Raw genomic sequence first — 19,780 nt, 5'->3', positions numbered from 1 at the left:
AAATTTGGAACCTTCCCCAGGTCAAAAGCAGTGTTCTCCAGACAGCACAGAAAGCTCAAAAACCCCACTTTTGTGGGATCCAACGCTGCTTCTTTCTGCTCGTGGTAATAACAAAAAAAAAAATCCACGATGCTGATCATTAACTTGGCCTTGAATCTGCAGGAACATCAAAAATCTTCATCGAAGGAGAACTTTGTACCTGCAATCACCCCAAATATTTCATGTGCTGACTCTGCCCAGTCCCTTAAGCCTTAGGAAATGCAATTTGTGCAAGTTTCCTAAACTTCTCTGAGCTCACATTCCCTTTTGCCACACATCCTCTCTGCTCTTCCCCAATTTCATGAGACGAGGAGGAAATCTTTGCAGCTGCAGATGAACCAAGGCTGATATTCAGAAGTCAAAACCGCCCAGCTTGGTTTGTACCCAGCTGCTGAGGGAAAGGAGACACCTGGATGCACAATTCCCCTGGAAAATAAGAAAATAAACTGCACTTTTCTAACAGCACAGCACCCTGGGCAAACCCAGAGGGAATCTGTGGTGCATTTGCTTTGCCAAATTCTTGTATTTTTAAATAGCAGGGAGTTACAAACCCAAATAAAGGAACTGGTTGTGCCTGGCAGCAGCTGATACAGCATCACAGCCAGGCCAAAGGAGCTGCTTCCTCTGCACTTAAATAATCACAAAAAAAAAGTGTTAATTACTGCCCATTCTGATAACTCTGATAAAAATCTGCTTTATTTTAAACCTATGAGCTTTTTCCTGGGCCTCAGAGAAACAAGCAATGCGTTTGACATGTTCTAATAAACAAAGGGATTCTTGGAAAATATTTGTCTACTTTATAATCTAAACTGTCATCAGCTTGAGCTCCTGGGGTGGAATTTACACTCCAAGGTATTGACTTGTTTTACAAAGAAATAACTCTGTATTTCCCTGTTTGTTGTTTATTAACACACACCCGTGCTCCAGGATAAATCTAGCTTGACTTTATTACAAATTACACCCCTGTTGATCCAACTACAGAATCCTGTTATGGTGGTGATATGAGCAAACCTCCCTCAGGGATTGTGAATAAATCCCCAAATTCAGCTGACTGCGATTTTCCTCTTAATTCCATGAGCTGGAGACGGAGGATGCTGAAAAGGGCACAAAAATGGGTTTAATTTTTGGATATCAGGATTGCTGGAACACTCCAGCCTGGATGTTGGGTGGCAGGGGAGGGAAGGGAAGTGAAAAGGCAGGGAATAAATCCATGGATTGGATAAACTCGGAGAGTTTCTTTTTTATTTATTTTATTTGTATAATTTTTACAATAATAATAGTAATAATAGTAATAATAATAGTAATAGTAATAATAATAATGGTAATAAAAATAATAGTAATAATAACAGTAATATAATAATTTTGTATAAATTAATAAAATATTAAAAAAGTATTAATTATGTAAAATACATATAATAATAATATTTATTATTAGCTGAAGGTGAGGGTGAGAGAGAAAAGCAAATTCTGTTGGCTGCTTTGATGTGGCCACACAATACCAGTTTTTTCACCATTATATCCCAGGTGATTTTATTATTCTACTGCAAATTGTTTGAAACAAAAAAAAGCTAGAAAATTAAATCATAATAACTAAAGGAACCGATTTCTTCCTCATTTCCTGTCCTGATCTTACACTCTGTCATTTCCTTCCTTTTTGGATTGTTTGGTTGCTTTGGGGTTTTCTTGTGATCATCCCTGCATTGACCAATTCTGGAATGAACTGATGACTCCCAGCTTTGTGCTCTGGGGGTTTGGAGATGCTGAAATGTTGCTGTGCAGTTTGTACAATGAATTATCTCTTGTCAATTTGAACTCTTCCATTAACTGTTTCTGATACTGCAGTGAGTGTGCACTGCCAATCCTGGGAAGAGCAGCATGCACACAGGGATTGCAGGACTCTGGGAAATTCTGTGTCTCTTAAAGCTTTCAAAGCCCACCCAATCCTCCTAAGAGGAAAAGTCTTTTTGTGCCAAAACACAGAAAAAAAGCTCATTTTGAAGGTCTTCATTCAGCCCAGTGTTTGAGCTAAAAAACAATGACAGTATCAAGAACAAAGGGGTTTTTTTGGTAGATTTTTAAAGGTTTAATAAAAGATAATAAGAGACAAAGAGATAAAAAGAAACAAACAGCACCCCTGCTGTTTTGGGGTTTCCTGTAAATTTATTAGCCTATTGCATATTCATTGAGCTATTATACATTTTCAAACTTTTCTATAAACCCTTTTTTATATTCCAAGAATTGTTTTACATGGCTGCTTCTTGAGTCTGCCTTTTTAGAGCGTGTGTGTTTCTTGGCTGTGGTTTTAATTTATGTTTTTTATTCGTCTTAATTTGAGTTGTGGTCTTGAATTTCTACAGATGGTTGGTGCTGGCAGCTGCTGGATGAGCAGCAGGGATTTCCACTGGGTGTTATCTGAACAAGCAGGACATTCACTCACTGCAGACACTGCATCAGCTCATGGTGAGGCCAGGGCAGGGGGTCAGGACAGGGATGTCCATCCATCATCCATCATCCATTATCCATCCATCATCCATCCATCCATCCATCATCCATCCATCATCCATCATCCATCCATCATCCATCCATCATCCATCATCCATCCATCATCCATCCATCATCCATCCATCCATCCATCATCCATCCATCATCCATCCATCCATCCATCATCCATCCATCCATCCATCATCCATCCATCCATCATCCATCCATCATCCATCCATCCATCCATCCATCATCCATCCATCCATCATCCATCATCCATCCATCCATCCATCATCCATCCATCCATCATCCATCCATCATCCATCATCCATCCATCCATCATCCATCCATCATCCATCCATCATCCATCATCCATCATCCATCCATCATCCATCATCCATCATCCATCCATCATCCATCATCCATCCATCCATCATCCATCATCATCCATCATCCATCATCCATCCATCCATCATCCATCATCCATCATCCATCCATCCATCCATCATCCATCATCCATCCATCCATCCATCATCCATCATCCATCATCCATCCATCATCCATCATCCATCCATCATCCACCCATCCATCATCCATCCATCATCCATCCATCATCCATCATCCATCATCCATCCATCATCCATCATCCATCCATCATCCACCCATCCATCATCCATCCATCATCCATCCATCATCCACCCATCCATCATCCATCATCCATCCATCATCCATCATCCATCATCCATCATCCATCCATCATCCATCATCCATCCATCATCCATCCATCCATCATCCATCCATCATCCACCCATCCATCATCCATCATCCATCCATCATCCATCATCCATCATCCATCATCCATCCATCATCCATCCATCATCCATCATCCATCCATCCATCATCCATCCATCATCCACCCATCCATCATCCATCCATCATCCATCATCCATCATCCATCCATCATCCATCATCCATCCATCATCCATCATCCATCATCCATCATCCATCCATCATCCATCATCCATCATCCATCCATCATCCATCATCCATCCATCCATCATCCATCATTCATCCATCATCCATCCATCATCCATCCATCATCCATCCATCCATCATCCATCCATCATCCATCATCCATCCATCATCCATCATCCATCCCTGTGTCAGGACAGGTCAGGGCTGTCTCTCCCCCCACCCCAAAGCCCCCCCTGCCCTCCCCACACCCCATCACAACATTCCCAACAAAGATTAAAAGCTTCTCAGTTTATAAATTTTATTAGCTGGAGAGTGTACACAGTACTTACAATTGCATCTATTAAAGACCAAAATACACTTGAAAAAATGCATCATATAAAAAAAATTAAAAACTTTGATCTATGTACAAACTTTGCCTGACATTATGTTAAGCTCAGGACCCTCCCACGCCCCTTCACAAAGAAAAGTTTATTTTTTCCCCTTTCTAACATGCATTTAGCATCACTTGAGGACCTTTTTTTTTTCCAAAATCCTGTTCTTTACACTCCTTTAAATCTGGGTTTTGATGGGTTTGATGCTTCACTGCTCTGGGTCAATCAAACACATTTCTCCCCAAGCCTCTTCTTTCATCCTCACCCACTCTTTAAAGTGGAGTTTTTGCTCAAGTGTAGCCAATCTATAAAGAATTCTCATTTAATTACTAGGGAGGTTTGAACTGGACGTGTCTCCAATTTTAACCCATTTCCCAGGAATACAAAGCAGATATTTTTGGTACCGTGGTGTTGACTGCTGGCTCCAACCTCTCACCAAATAAACACAGTGATAAAATAAACACAAAACAAATAAAAATAGGACAGGAGCACTCAGGCTTTCACATCACTATTTAAAATATTAACAATAAGACTTTCTAGAACACAAATCTGTATTTCTTCACACACAACCTACAACAGCAGATCAGAGAACCTAGAAATGAAGGGATATTGGGAAAAAAAAGTTTACAAGTTCTTTAAGAAAAGTAATTACTCATTAAAAAAAAAAAAGAAAAGAAACAAAATCTATGTCAGAGCTATAATCTTGCTTCCCAAACTTCCAGCTCTCAAAAAGATGTTTCAGGACAGAGATTTACCATCAACTGAAGAGTAAAAAACATCATGGAGAGGTTCTTACTCCAGCACACAAATATTTCACCAACAAAATGTACAGATGCTCCAAAAAAAAAAAAAAAAAAATATTTACAGTAATGCTGCAAACCCAACTAAAATCCCTTAAGGAGAGCTTCATGTCCCTGAAATGGGGGAGACCCCAGGAAATGCTGCAGGAGGAAACTGAACTGAGGAAAAGCAGCACTGTGCTGGAACTGGGCAAGGATTGAAGGCAGAAGCAACCAGAGGCCCTGACAATGCCATTGATGTTAAAAACGCCCTTGAAATAAATCAATAAATATCAGAAATAAATGCTAATTAAGAGTTGTGAGCAGAGTGTGAGATTATTGGTGTAACTCAGGACAAAAACTGAAGTTTATTTGCCAGGTCAGCTCCTCCTGCAGCTGTCCCTGAGCTCCTTCCCTGCTCCAGCTGTGGGGAGGGGGACAAGGAACCAAAATTCCCACCAAGGAGCTGAGCTGCACTCAGAGCCAGCAGCCAATTCCAAACCCCTCTGCTGACCCCCCTGTCCTTCCACAGGGCATCCCCACACCTGGACAGGCTCCTCTTCCTCCAGGATTGCCTGCTCACAACAAGGATCCAACATTTCTCCTCCATACTCTCAGCTGGAATATTTTTCTTTCATCCAAAGGAAATAGAATTTTCCAGGCTCTGTTGTTTTGTATCCTCCCACTCCCCTACAACTTGCTGATTTGTCCTCCACTTTGTCTTTAGCCAAATTAAAAAACATGGGAGGAAATATAATTTTCAAGCTGCATTTTTTTTTTTTGTCACTTGATATCAGCATTCACTGAATTTAACCCATCCTCACCCATCCTTGCCTGCATTTCCTCAAAAATTCCTCATTCTTCAGCTTCACCTGGCCAGGTTCACATTTACCCAGCAATATTCCCAACCCCAAACTTCACTGCTGTGATGCAGTTTGAGCTACAGGACACAAAAACTGGAAAATCCAGCAGGCAGATGATCCCCAGAGCAGCTCATCGAGGTGGGAGGGGACAGGAGTGGAATGGGGAGACATCACCTGTTAAATGCTTTTAACTACTGCTCCCATCACCAAAATTCAAATTATAACAGAGCAGGCTTAGAATCGAAATTAAAGCTCTGGTCTGTGGAGATGCTCAGCCTAAAGCCAGCTGTAGGTCATGGAAAAATCCTATTTTTTAATAATGTAAGTATTGCTCCTTCACTAAGTGCTACTTTTCTTTTGTTTTTAAGAGCTTAATTTATAAAAAGCATGAAAGGTTCATCAATATCTGCCTTCAATATCTGCTGAGTCTTTCAGGTACCTCAGGTTGAGCTGCCCCAGCTGCTGCTGTCCTGGATCATCCATCCCTCACTCTGGAATTGCAGAACTGATTCAGGCATCAGAAACTCCATCCCAGCAATGGCCAAGTGCCACCACTGTGACACTGAGGGTTCCACATCTCTTGGAGGAACCATGGACTTCACTGGCAGGTGAGAAAAGAAGATTTAAATACAACAAAAACAACAACAAAAATAAAATCCTTTGGAAGAGACTCAAAAGTTTCAATCCTTTTTATACTCAAATCCAGTTTTCTTCCAAAGCAACAAATACTGGCAATGAACACCCAAAACCACCCAGAGACTGATTTACTGACCCAATCCCCCCCACAAACCCCCTCTCCCACCCCCACTTGCAACAGAGACACAACACATCAAGTCCTGCAGTAACCTCGACTATTTCTAGCATTGTTTGCATGGCTGAACCTTTCCCAGAGAAGAGCTTCTTTACACATTTACAAGGTGGAATTGAAAAGAATCCCCTTCAGTTTCTGCCAGGGTCTGAAGTGCAACAGCAGGGCCCAGCTCAGGGAAAACCGAGTCCAAAGGGGTGAGGAGTGGGTGGAATAACAAATCTCTGCCTGTGGGGCAGCACAGGAGGAGCTGGAATCTGTCCCTGGACAGGGCTGAGCTGCACTGAGCCACTGGGATCCAGGTGGGAAAAGGAAGGAAAAATCAAAGGGATGAGTGCTCAGACTCTGAATTCCCTGTGCTGGATCAGGAGAGGGCACCAAGGAAAAGTCTGGAAGGTTCTGTTTGTAGAGTTAAAACCTCAAGCACGTCCTCGACACGTGGTGCTTGCTCTGTGGAAAAGGACAGGCTGTGACATGGAGATTGTCCCACTCCAGGATTCACTGGACACTCTGGGCAGGCAGGACAGGCTGGCAGGAGGGATGGGAATTCCCTTCAGGTGTTTTTCCCTGGAAGCAGGGGTTAGGAGACCCTGATCATCTGTGTCATTGCCTCCTCGTTGGTTTGAGATGGATCCTGCAGACACAAAAGGTTGGAAATTCCACAATTTTTCCATGAAGCAGAGAGAATCACACACAACTACAGGAGGAGACACTCCTGCACTTCCCTTCATCTTCAAAAATGTCTTTTTCCTGGATTTTACAGGCCAGGGACACAAAAATCCAAATACCTTCCATTAATTCGTTGTTTCTGGTATTTAGAAAGACTTTGCACTGGTCCAATATTTAGGAATGATTTTAGTTCAAAATAAGAAACATTCCCTAAAGGCAAAGCACTGCTCTAAAGCAACCACTGAACCTGTTCATTCTACTCCATTGTGGCCATCCCTTTGAAAAATGCCTTTTACACAAATCAAGATGCAGCTAAGAATCAGATATTCCCATTTTTCAATTTCCCATCAGATGTAAAGATAAGGTGTCTCTACCTTTAATTGAAAAAACACCCCAGCACCCAACCAGAAAGGCTGTTTTACAAACACAGAATGTTTGTGTGCACTTATTTATCCTAACAACTACAAAGTGAACACACTTCTATCCACATTATTGTCATTTAACTCCCTTGCTCTCCACAAGCAGTTACAGGAGGGTTTTATTCCCAATTCCCAATAAATTTAAAGGCAGGGAAGGCTGAAAAATTCAGAGGAGGGGGGGATAAAGGTCAGCAGCCAAGCCCAAAAACCCAAACACAGCAGCACAGACCCCTCTGCTGTGTGTCCTGAAGGGCTGGAAGGGGATTTTCCCCAAACCCCACTGACCTGCATGTGAGGGCTGTCCTTTTCTTTGGGGGAGAAGAAGCGACCCCCCTCTCCCCTTTTCCTGGCCATGGCGTGCCTGTGCCTGGACTCGTGCAGGTATTTCTGAGACAGGGAGGGAAGGAGCAGGTGAGGGAGCAGCCACTCATCCACTCTCTGCATCTCCAGGGCAAATTCCCAGTCCCCATTGATCCCCTATCCCAGATTCCCAGTCACTGTTTTCCCAGGGGAAATTCCCACTCACTGCCATTTCAGAGGAAATTCCCAGTCCATATCTATCCCCTGCCCCACAGACTCCCAGTCATTGCTTTCCCAGAGGAAATTCCCAGTCCCCACTGATCCCCTATCCCAGACTCCCAGTCATTGCTTTCCCAGGGGAAATTCCCAGTCCTGCCCCACAGATTCCCACTCACTGCCTCTCCAGAGGAAATTCCCAGTCCCCATCCATCCCTGCCCCACACACACCATGCTGACAGTCAGGGCATGCTCACACACAACTCCAGCCACTCCCAAAAACACCCAAAGGTATCAGAATTATCCTCAAGACACTTGAAAACATTGACTGATGTAGCTGATTAACACCAAAACCACTGCAAAACTGAGGAACACCAAGACTCTAATCCTCATTTTCCAGCCCAGCAGGGATTCTGTGCCTTTGTCACAGAGCAAGATCTGAGTGTTAGATGTGAGTTTGATCCTCACCCTTCTCTCTTTGGGGATTTTTCCCTCTGCTTCCAGCTTGGCTCGTGCCTGCCTCCTCTTCAGGATACGGTGGTACTGCTTGGCATTGACATAGAGGGGCTCCTCTTCCAGCATCTCTGCTCCAGGCAGAGGGATCCTCTGGATGGCAGGCACTGAGCCAGCCCCAGGCACCATCTGTACAGAGGAGATGGTTTAATTCATGCAGCTCAGCACACAAAAAGGTCATTAAACACATATAAAAAAGCTCGTTAAAAACCTCAATATTGAAACACAAAGTGCTCAGGTAATGCAGCTACTTAAATGAAAAGGAGCAATAAAGCTGTTCTCAAAGTGCAGAACCAAATTAAATAAATCAATTCTTTATCAGTTCTGATGGGTTTTCCTGATAAAGGGAAAATTTCAATACAATTCCTTGACTGTGTTGCTGCTTCTTGGACAATTAAACAAACAGGACATGGCTGGTGTTTCCCTTTCTTTTGGATTATTTCTTATTTCATTTTAGAGCATCTCTAAGCCAACACTGCAGAGCTGCTGACATCTAGTGGGGACCAACAACATTCAAGAGGCTCACACTACAAAAAATAGGAATTGGCAGGAAAAGCCTCTATAAAGGATGGAAACAAATCCTAAGGGATCCTCAAGAAAACCAGAAGTGACTCAATTTATTTTAATCTTTGCTCATCAGCTCACAGCTCAGTTTGGATTTCAGTTTCTCGATTTCCGGGCTGCTGTGGGAGAGAGAAAATCCAGAGCAAAGATGACAGCAGGATCCAGGCCTTTGAAGGTGAAAATTTATATTGTTTAAACTTTAAACTGATGGAACTTACAGAGAGGACTGACCACAGTGTCTGAATCTCAGCCAAGAGTTTGTCAGGATGGTTTGGCTTGGAAGGGATCTTAAGGATCACCCAATTCCATCCAACCTTCTGCCATGGGCAGGGGCACATTCCACTATCCCAGGGTGCTCCAACCTGGATTAGGATCCCTAATGGATGGAGCAGCCACAGCTTCTCTGTGCCAGGACCTCCCCCACCCTCCAGGGAGGAATTCCTTCCCAAAAATCCCACCCAACCCTGCCCTCCTTCAGCTTAAGAGCCATCCCCACTGTCCTATCCCTACCCTTGTGAAAATCCTGCTAGATCTGAGTACAAACAGCTCAAAGCTCAGCCTCCAGAGGCTGCAGTGGGAATTTCACACCTACCATGACCATTCCCCCTGAATTGACCACGTTCCCAGCCACTGGCAGTGTCACTGTGACCGTGCCCTGGCCACTGCTGGTGGTGTTGGTGTTGGCTCCTGTTTGGACAATCTGGGCTCCAGCCAGGCTGGCTGCAGGAATGGTGATCATGCCTGTAACAGGGACTGTAACTTTAAGGAAGTAGAACACAAAAGGAAAGGAAAAAAAAAAAAAAAAGAAAAGAAAAAAAAAGAGAGAGAAAAAAAAAAAAAAAAAGAAACGAGAACACGCACACAAAAAGAAGGGAACAGCATTAGTCCCACTTCTGTGCTTTACTCATTCATCCTTCCAAAACATGCAGAGAGTCAGGAAAAGTGTTGAAGTGAGGCATTAAATTCCAGCAGAATTCCTGGTTTTTGCATTTGTAACCTCACTGTGAGTAACTATGTACTCTTGAGGTGGAAAAGCAAAATTAAAGGGTTTTATTCCACCAGCCCTTGCCAGAGACAAGGAGATTTTCTGTTTTTGGGGAAAGAACCCTGGAATGAATTCCTGCAGAGCACACAAACACCTCAATAAATTAAAAGCCTCTCCAAGAGGTGTCCTGGCTCCTCCCAGCCCTCCTACCTTGCTGCAGGATGGTGCCATCAGCATTCACAGGCTGGTACACGATGGTCTGGCCTTCAGCAGCCTGGGCAACCTGCTGGCCTTGCACTGCTATCTGCTGCTGGGTCTGAACAAAACAAAGAGCACAAAAATGTTACAAATCGCCCTTTTTTTTTCCAGTGGTTACAATTGCTGAATGAACACATGGTGCTTGAGGTGTTCCAGGTGTCTATTTCTGTTGCCTCGTTAGCAGCAGTAAGAAATAGGCTGGAGCACAGAGCAAATACCTGGAGATCAAACACCTGAAGCACATGTAAGATGCTTTTTCCAACAGTTCAATAATGAAAAAAAAAAAAAAAATAAACAAATTCTAGGTTTCCTGTCTCACTGTGAACCAGAAAGAACTGTTCTACTCCGAATTTGAATTTTGGCCCTAACCAAAAGCATCAGCAGAAACCCCAGGTGTGACTGGACTACTGCACACAATGGCCCAAGTATGGAATTAGCAATGCTTCATGTTTTCAAAATTCAACAAAGAGACAAAAACAACCACGAACCAATAAAATACAGAAACACGATGGAGAAAAACATGCAATCTAATTTTTCTGCCCCAGAGTCATGTATGAAACACTACAAAAACATGACACTTCATCTCAAGTTCTCCTCAATATTAATAATTCCTTTTTTTTTTTTTTTTTTTTTTTTTCACTTAACCACATTTTAAGTTCATTTGTCAAGTTTCTCTTCCTGCTCCTCTGCAGAAAAGCCTTTCATGCTGGTGCAGTTACCTGTGTCTGGCCAGCAGTAACTGCAGTCTGGGGCTGCTGTATAATGATCTGCTGGGTCTGGCCCTGCTGCCCCTGTACCTGCACAGCCTGCCCACCTTGAATCTGAATCTGACCTGGCTGGACCAACTGAATCTGTGGAAGAAAGAGTCAGAAAGGAACATTAACTATGCCTCTGATTTCTCCCTCCTCACCTCAGCATGACCAAGTCATCTCTGAGGGTGATTTAGTGTTGCACAGAAAAAGGAAGCAGCGAGTTCTTCTCTTTTTTTTTTCCAGTTGAAAATGAGGAGTTTTAATGGATTGCTCCTTGTGACACAGCCACACAGGGCAGAGGGAGCAGGGTGCTGTGTCACTGTGCTCCAGCACTTCTGCACTGCTTACACAATAAATCACTCAGGAGAAATCAATTATTCACATCCACTGGGAACAAATAGTCAGGTGGAAGAGGAGGACTAAGATTTAAGACATCTGTGGGGTGTTAATTATCCAGCACTCAGAAGTACTTCTGGGATATATCAAACTGTCCTCAGCTTTGCAGAGTCTTTGCACCACTGTGGAACATTCTTAGATTAAAAAAAGAAGAGCTGGAATATGGTTTGAAGTTTGTGTTTAAAAACACAGCTATGGATTTTCCTCCACCAACCAGACTGAGAAGAACCTCATACAAATTACAGTGATTTTCAACAAAGGAAATATTAAATAAACCTCTCAGAACACCAAGACATCATTTACCTTCCTGGACTGTGCTGGATTCCTAAATCCCACCCTAAATCATCAGGACACTTTCATTATGCCATGGTTACAGTTCTTCACTTTGCCTTTGAGGAACACTTCGACCACCTCCTTAAATTCACCAACTGTCTTTTAAACAAGTATTTACTTCCAAAAAAATCCATTTTCTAAACCTCCTTCACTACTGCCTTCTGTGCAACAGGGATGTTTAAATTCCCCTTCAGCCATCACATATTAAAGGGGCTCAAGCACAAGTTACTTGCAGGAAGCTTTCTTAAATAATTTTGTTTCAAATCCTCTTTCTGAGCCATAAATTGAACAGGTACCAGATCCCCAGCTACACTGCAAGGGCCAGATAAAATATCCCAACAAACAAAAATCCAAAATCCTGCTCTTGGAGAAGGTATCCCTGCCTATGGCAGGGGGTGCAACTGGATGAGCTTTGAGGTCTCACCCAACCCAAATCATTCCACGATGAAAAACCCCAAACCAACCCAGCTTGATCTAAAACAATCTAAATTGATGGAAAACGTTTGTACCAGGCCATAAAACATAAAAACTGAGTTCATAAAGGACTTGCACTCATTCCCACCACACCAGAGCCACCAAGCACCTCCTCTGGCTGGTTCTGGGGTGCTGAGCTCTGTGTGGCAGTGGCAGCATCTCAAAGTGTCCCCAGGCTGTGCAGTGCCCCCAGGGGTGTTGGATTTTGCTCTTTTCTGACCCAGAGCTGGGGCAACTGAGAGGTGTTTTAAACAACTTTTAATCCATTTTCAGTCTCACATGAAGGGTGAGACAATACAGATGTTATAATTCACACCATCACAACCAGAAGCCAATTATTTCCTAATTACAACACAGCATTAGCATTTCTTGGCCTGTCAGCTTTTGTCACATCATGCTGTAAAATACCTTGAAGCCAATCACCTAAAATCACCCCTCGTGGGTTCTATTACATGGTTCATATTTCATAGTTCTATTTCTCCAAAGAAATAGTCTTATTTAGTCTTATTTGCAAGGCCATCCTATGAAACTTTTTTTCCTAGCTCCATTTCTCTCTGAACAACATCTGTCCTGTTCCATGGCATTTCTAAGTCAGCATTTCTTATCTCCAAGATCTTATCCTATAAGATAAGTTATATATATATATATCTTACACATATATATACATCTTATACACATCTTATATACATATATATATATACATATCTTATATATAAGATGTCCTATCTCATCTCTTATCAAACACCTCTTATCTGTGTTTGCACACAGGTGTGTGATCCTTCTGCCAGGCCCTGAGAACTCTTTCCAAACCCATTTCCTTCCCCCCAGGGCTGTGTCTCACCTGCTGCAGCCCCTGTGTGCCCGACACTGGCACCTGCATGATGGTCTGGCCCTGGCCCCCGGGCACTGCCTGCACCATGATGGGCTGGCCCGTGGAGGTGATGAGCTGCCCCCCGCTCACCTGCACCATCAGAGGCTGCCCCTGCACCTGCAAACAACAAAGCAACAATGAAAAACCCACCAGAGCAGCCCCAGAGCTCACCTGTGCCCACGTGGGGGTAGAGGAATGGGGGAACAGGCACTGAGCTGCTTCAATGCAGCTGTGAGTTGTAGGATGTGCTGTGGGTTTAGGGAACTCTCTGCTGCTTTTGCAGTCCAGTCGTTATAAAGCATGAAAACCACGTTTTTCAGCCATAAGAACTATTTTCATGCACAGCCCAAAAGCAAAGTGGGATAAAAAAACTTCAGTGTTCACCTCACAATTACTCGTTTTTAATTCCTACTGAGAGACTCTGTTCTGACAGAGGTGGTTTCAGCTCTCTCCAATTTCATGCCTACAACATTCTCATTTCCAAACTGACACAGAGCATGGGATGTGCTGAGAGAAACTCTGTGGTTACTGAGGGAAATTGTAACTGGAGCAAGACTAAATGGAGTTCGGGGAGGAAAAGTCAAAGTGGGATGAGCAGCAGCCACTTCTGGGCCCAAAAAGGCTTAGACTGGAAATTATAAATAAATATAAATATAAATATAAATATAAATATAAATATAAATATAAATATAAATATAAATATAAATATAAATATAAATATAAATGTGTGAGGGTGGGGAGGTCCTGGCACAGGGTGCCCAGAGAAGCTGTGGCTGTTCCTGGATCCCTGGAAGTGTCCAAGGATGGGCTGGACAGGGCATGGAGCACTCTGGGATAGGAGAAGGTGTTGGGGTTGGGACTGGCTGAGCTTTAAGGTCCCTTCCCACCCAAACCAGTCTGGGATTCTGTGGTAACTTTGGCCTGAGAATCTCTGGACTCTCAGACCTGGTATCTCTCTGGGAAAAAGGCCCATGAAAAGAAAATCAAGGGGAAAATCTCTCTGTTTGAACCCCCTCACCTGCCAAATCTCCAAATTCCCCAAACACATCTTGAAAAATTCTCTGCCTTCAAGGCCTAAATGCAAAATGAGTCTCATGAACTCGGGGATCACAAAATCCCATTTGTTTAGGAACAAGAGCATCACAATATGGTAAAGTCACCGAGTTCCTGGGGGTGAGGAGCCAAATCCTGCCCTGGGAATTTTGAGTTTCCAGGTCCCCACTCTGTCCCTCAGCCTGTCCATGTCCCATCCAAAGCCCTCAGCCCCTGGGCTGGATCACACAGGGAGGAGCATGCTCAGGTCAGCACAGAGAAGCACAGGCAGCAGCACAATATCCAAGAAGCAGAAAGGAAAACAAGACATTCCAGGATTTTTGTTAATGAATCAGAGCAAGGCAAAATAGGGGGAAAAAAAAATTAAAAATGGTGGGGAGAACATAACAACAACCAGAGGCCCCAGTGAGCCCAGCAATCCAGGTCAGGCAGTTTTTGAGATTTGAACTCTGAACATAAAAAATGCTGTGTTAATTCTGCACCTGGCAGGACCATCCCAGCCCCTTGGAACCTCCCTGCCCTGAAGAATTACAAACCAAACAAAACCCAGAACACTGAGTCCAAAACTGCCACGGCTGCCCAGGGTCTGACAACTGCTCTGCCAAGGGCTCCTGGAAAGCCTGGGTGAGTTAAGAAGTGGAGGCTGCAAGACAGGAAATACTTCACACTGAAACTGATTTCTTTCCAAAACTCTGTTTGGATTCACATGGCTCCTGGGTTTCCCTGTGTTGTTCACAGGTAAATAAGAAACTGGATCTCTCAGTGCCACAGAGGCCAGTGCTGTCCCCAGGTGCCCTTTCAGTCACAGGTGAGAAGGTTCCACTGTCCCAGCTCAGGCTCTGGCACCACCTCTGTCTGTCCCATGCAGGGAAAGCAGAGCCCTCCTCAGGGAGCAGCTCAGAACCCTCATTTCCTTAGAATTACAGGAAATCTTTGGGGTTTATCCTGACTCATTTTAGCGTTTTTAACTTTGAAATCGTACTGAACCACAGAAATGAACCACTGGGGAACAGCTCCAAGCCCATGGCAAACCCTACAGGCAGCAGCCAGCAGAGATTCCTGCTCCACATCCCACTGCTCCTCCTGGAAAGCCTGGGAAAACACAGCATTAGATATGTGGTGCTGGGGAGGGGCATGCAGTGCTCAGAAACACAATCAGAGAGGTCACCACTACCTGGAGGGTCTGGACTTGCTGGCCTGAGGCCGATGCCACCTGGGCCTCAGTCTGCAGCTGGACAGCTGTGACACCTCCCTGCTGCTGGGAACAGGAACAGGGACAGCTTGAAACATGGAAATGCACAACACACTGCTGGGACAGGGGGGTGGGGTTCATACACACTGCTCCAGGAACAGCAGGAATGGGAATTTCGGCAAACCTAAGGATGGAGCTCCCTGGAATTGCATGTGGCACTGCCAGGCTCCAACATCCCAACTCACAGGGAACAGGAGGGAAAATTCTGCAGGATTTCAAGGTTTTAGTTTTGGAGTTTCAGGCTTCAATATCCCAACTCGCAGGGAATAGGAGGGGAAAATTTTGCAGGATTTCAAGCTCAGTTTCAGAATTTTAGTTCTGAAGTTTCAGGACTTAATATCTCAACTCACAGGGAGCACGAGGGAAAATTCTGCAGGATTTCAAGGTTTTAGTTTTGAAGTTTCTGGCCTCAATATCCCAACTCACAGGGAACAGGAGGAAACATTTTGCAGGATTTCAAGCTCAGTTTCAGGGTTTTCAGATTTGAAGTTTCTGGCCTCAATATCCCAACTCAGAAGGAACATGAGGGAAAATTCTGCAGGATTTCAAGCTCAGTTTCAGGGTTTTACTCTGCTCACTGGCCAGGTTTGGCACTGTGAAGGGTTCCAGATTTTGGGCACACTGGTTTGTCCCTGTCTGAGCTCATCTGTGCCACCCCTGTGTCAGTGTCTGCCCACCAGTGACCCCGAGGGACAGTCTGGACAGGCTGCAGGAGCAGACAGAGCTAAAAGCCTTTTCTATCTTTAGCCTCTTTGCTAAGAGTCCCAAAATATTCCCAGTAACTGTTAGCATGGGGAGATGAAGCACAGCTCCCTCCCAAGTGCTGCAACAGGCTGGTAAAACAAATTATTTCAGCAAAATGTTTCATGTCAGACACAGGATTTAAGAAGTTGTACTGCAAATGAAAGCCAAGAGATGGTTTTATCTCCATTTCTCTAGAAAATGTCAATAAACCAACTACATCTTTGCTTATCTGCTGCAAACAGGTATTTTGGATAATCCTTAATATAAAATGTTTTAATCTCAAGTGCAATCTTGTTCTGGCTGAAAAAGTCAACTCCAGCTAAACCCAGTGGAAGGATTTGGTCCCTGCTGAGGCCAAAGCAAAGCAGATCTCCCTGAAAACATCACCCAGGGATGCATGGCAAACCACCAAACCCCCTTGAACTAGAACAGAAATGCAACAAAAATTCAGCAGCAGCTGAAAATACAGCCCCAAATCTGAATATGGAAAGCTTAACAGCCAAAATCAGTAAGTCCTCAAAACTCAGCCCTGGTATTTTGCACATTGAAACATGAATTTCTTCGTGGGATGGATGAGTTCATCCAAAGCTGCATGGTTGGTTCAATTCCTGTTCTGTGTGTTTGTTTTGCTCCACCTGTTGTTCTGAAACAAAGAATCTCTACAAATGTTCATTTGATAAAGCTGGAGGAAATCTCTGTGGGCCTCAACAAAATCTATTTCAACTTTGGGAGAATTTTTCTTGTTGACAATTAATTGTTTCTGTTAATATTCTGTTTGCTCCATTTTCAGAGATGTTGTAATATATTTTTATATGTCTTTATATTTTACTTTCCCCATGTCACTACCATTTTGCAAACTCCCTGAAACACTGAAAACTCCCTGCTACACTGACATTTGGTCACTCGGGTACTTTGTACACTTGAAATTCAGGTACTTGCACTGCAGTTTAATTTTAATTTTATGTACATTTTTTAAATTTTATTTTATTTTTAAAATACAGTACGTGTATTTTAAAAACCACATTTACTCTGACTTCCAGGCAGGTGCCACCAGTGCCCAGGTGACAGAAGTCAGGTGAGCAGGTACCCAGGAGGATCAGGATTGTGCTGCTGTGCCCCTCTGAGGGATGCAATTCCCACATCCCCACATTCCATACCTGCTGCTGGATCTGCCCTGCCTGCACCACGATCTGCTCTGTGGAGCTGCTGCTGTTGGCTGTGTACTGCTCCATGCTGCCTCAGCCCCTGCAAGACAAGCAAAAAAATCAGGTGATGTGCTGTCCCCAGGCTCAGGAATTGCCCCTCTCCCCCTGCAGCTGCCAAGCCAAGCAAACCAGGAGCAAAGCTCCCCCAGAGCTGCTCCATCCCAGCAATAAACACAGGGGGCACTTCAGGCACATCCAGCCCGAGTGAGCAGCAAAACCACCTCAATTCTGTCCCAGATTCCACGGACTCCACCAGTTCTCTGAGTCTGCACATCCTGGGCTCCAGCCAGGAGTGTCACTGCTGGAAAAGCCTCAGGAAATGCAACATTTAGGTGTGAAACCAAACTGCACTTCAAGAATTCGGTTCCCACTGCACACCACGCTCTCCTCCTTCTTCTTCCCTCTCCTCCTGCTCTCATGGAATGGTTTGGGTGGCCAGGGACACCTTTCACCATCCCAGGCTGCTCCAGCCTGGCCTTAAACACTTCCAGGGATCAGGGGCAGGCACAGCTCCTAACCCAGGGCATCCCCACGCTCACAGAGAGGAATTTCTTCTCTAAAGAACTATTTATATACTCAAATATATCCTTCGTGGATTTTAGGAACCACCAGCAGATTTCCCAGCACCTCCATCCTCTTGCTGCCTCTCACTCCTTGGCCCTTTCCCTGCACTCATCAACGACACTGTGCTGAAATAAAAACATCTTTTCCCTGCCACTGCTTCTCTCCTCACTGGCCCAACGACAACAGAATTCCTGCTCGAGTGAGGTGTTTGATTTATGCCACGACTGAACAAGTTCCTGCTACTCTGCTGAAAGAAAACACAGCCTGGAACGTTAATTTTCCAAATCTAAAGCAACAAAACCTCTGGCTCCCTCAGTTTTTCAAGGAATGCTGGCAGGATTAAGTCCCAGACTCTCTGTACCCGTTGCTGTGGTTACTGCTGCTGTTTGAGCTCCATCCTTTGCCCATTTCCTGACACTTTTTCACAGCCAGAATAAAAGAAGATAAATATTCCTTCTGAAAATGCTGCTCATTTCAATTTCACACCGGATACTTCACTTCTGCCTTAAATTAAAATCTTTAATTAAAACATTAACGGCTCTGTAATCCCAGCAAGTTCTGGACAAGGTTCTACCAGTGCTGGATCCTCACGCTCCGAGGGATTATCTCATCCCTTCATTAAACAGAGAGTGGCCAAGTTAAATATTAAAGATCAGGGATCAATCAATGGCAGAGGATGGCAGCTCCTCCCCCAGTGAGCTCATGGGCAGCTCCTCCTCACCGGGAATGCTCCAGGAACCACGGACTGCTCCAGTTCCAGCAGCACATATTTATATAGATTATATATGTATAGTTTAAATATACACATATATAGAGACTGTAAGTGTACATATTTTTATATATTAAAAATATACTGAGTTTTATGGGACTCATTAGGATCATCAGATTCCTGGAGCTCCAAAAATACAAATATTTATATATAGATACATAATTTATATTTCTACAAATATAGCTGCAGCGGGAACAGTTCCCTCACCAACCAACCCCACACCAAAGCAAAGCAGAGCCATGAGCAGCCCGGGATGTGCAGAGCATCCCCGTGCCCGTGTCCAGCCCGGAGCAGAGCCCCAGACGGGCACAGCCGGTTCTGTTGCCGTGTCCCGCTGCTCGCAGGACACCGCCGAGCCGCACGCCCACCCCTAGGCCGGGCTTTAACGGGGGCGGGCTGAGCACGACACGCTGAGCCCAGCTTAGCCCTGACTCCTTGTGGAATGCAGGGATAACCCAGCGCCGTCGTCTCAGTGCGGGAAGCCCCGGCCCGGCCCTGCTGCCGGAGCACCGCGTGCCCGGACACATCAGGGAGGCGGCACCGCGCACAGCGACACCGGACGGGGCAGCCCGGGCCCCTCTGCCAGCGGGGAGGCTCCCGGGCAGGGCGGGGCGCTGCGGGACCGCCGGGGGAAAAGGCCGGGCCCCGCTACGGCGCCCGACCCCGCGCCCCCGGCCCAACCGCGGCGTCCCCGAGCCCGCTGCTCGCAGCCCCAGCGCGGCCGAGCCCGGCCCGGCCCCGGTTCCCCCCTCAGCCCCTGAGTGGCCGCGGCCCCGCCAATCCCGGCGCGCGGGGGCTCCATATTGGCCGCTCGCGCTCACCGTGCCGCGCTGCCCGGTCCGCGCCCCGCGCTGATTGGCTCCGCCGCGGGGCCCCGAAGCCCAATCAGCGCCCGCACTCGCCCGCCGCGCAAAATGGCGCCCAACCGCGGACAAAGGGGGCGAGGGGCGGGGCCCCGCCCGGCCGCGTCTGCCCAACCGCGCTCCTCGGCCTGCCCGACGCCGCTGCGCCTGCGCGGGGGTCGTGGCGCGCAGGCGCGGGACGGGCCCCGCCCAGCCCTGGGCTCCGCCCCCCGGCCGGAACGCTCCGCGCTGCGACCATGGAGAGGATCCGCCCGCCCGCGCGCG

At 45.5% G+C, this 19,780-nt stretch overlaps 1 protein-coding gene across 9 annotated transcripts; it reads right to left on the bottom strand.

The window, feature by feature from the left end:
- Positions 1-3,776: 3,776 nt before the first annotated feature.
- Positions 3,777-19,589, bottom strand: NFYA (nuclear transcription factor Y subunit alpha). 9 transcript variants are annotated; one of them, XM_014872717.2, is made up of 10 exons: positions 19,475-19,589; positions 17,273-17,360; positions 15,291-15,377; positions 13,037-13,183; positions 10,960-11,091; positions 10,193-10,298; positions 9,590-9,756; positions 8,389-8,562; positions 7,690-7,791; positions 3,777-6,950 (listed from the first exon to the last, which is right to left on the bottom strand). In XM_014872717.2, the coding sequence occupies exons 2-10, from the start codon at positions 17,345-17,347 to the stop codon at positions 6,897-6,899; spliced, it is 1,044 nt and encodes a 347-aa protein (XP_014728203.1). In that variant the 5' UTR covers positions 17,348-17,360; positions 19,475-19,589; the 3' UTR covers positions 3,777-6,896. The 9 variants fall into 9 exon arrangements, with proteins under 9 accessions (XP_014728203.1, XP_088036676.1, XP_088036680.1 ...); XM_088180550.1 differs by having other exon boundaries at positions 15,294-15,377; XM_088180554.1 differs by having other exon boundaries at positions 15,294-15,374.
- Positions 19,590-19,780: the final 191 nt, after the last annotated feature.

The sequence above is a fragment of the Sturnus vulgaris genome, chromosome 29, assembly GCF_052056855.1.
Source record: "Sturnus vulgaris isolate bStuVul1 chromosome 29, bStuVul1.hap1, whole genome shotgun sequence".
Classification (NCBI taxonomy): Eukaryota; Metazoa; Chordata; class Aves; order Passeriformes; family Sturnidae; genus Sturnus; species Sturnus vulgaris.
This window is presented reverse-complemented; position numbering and strand designations above follow the sequence as displayed.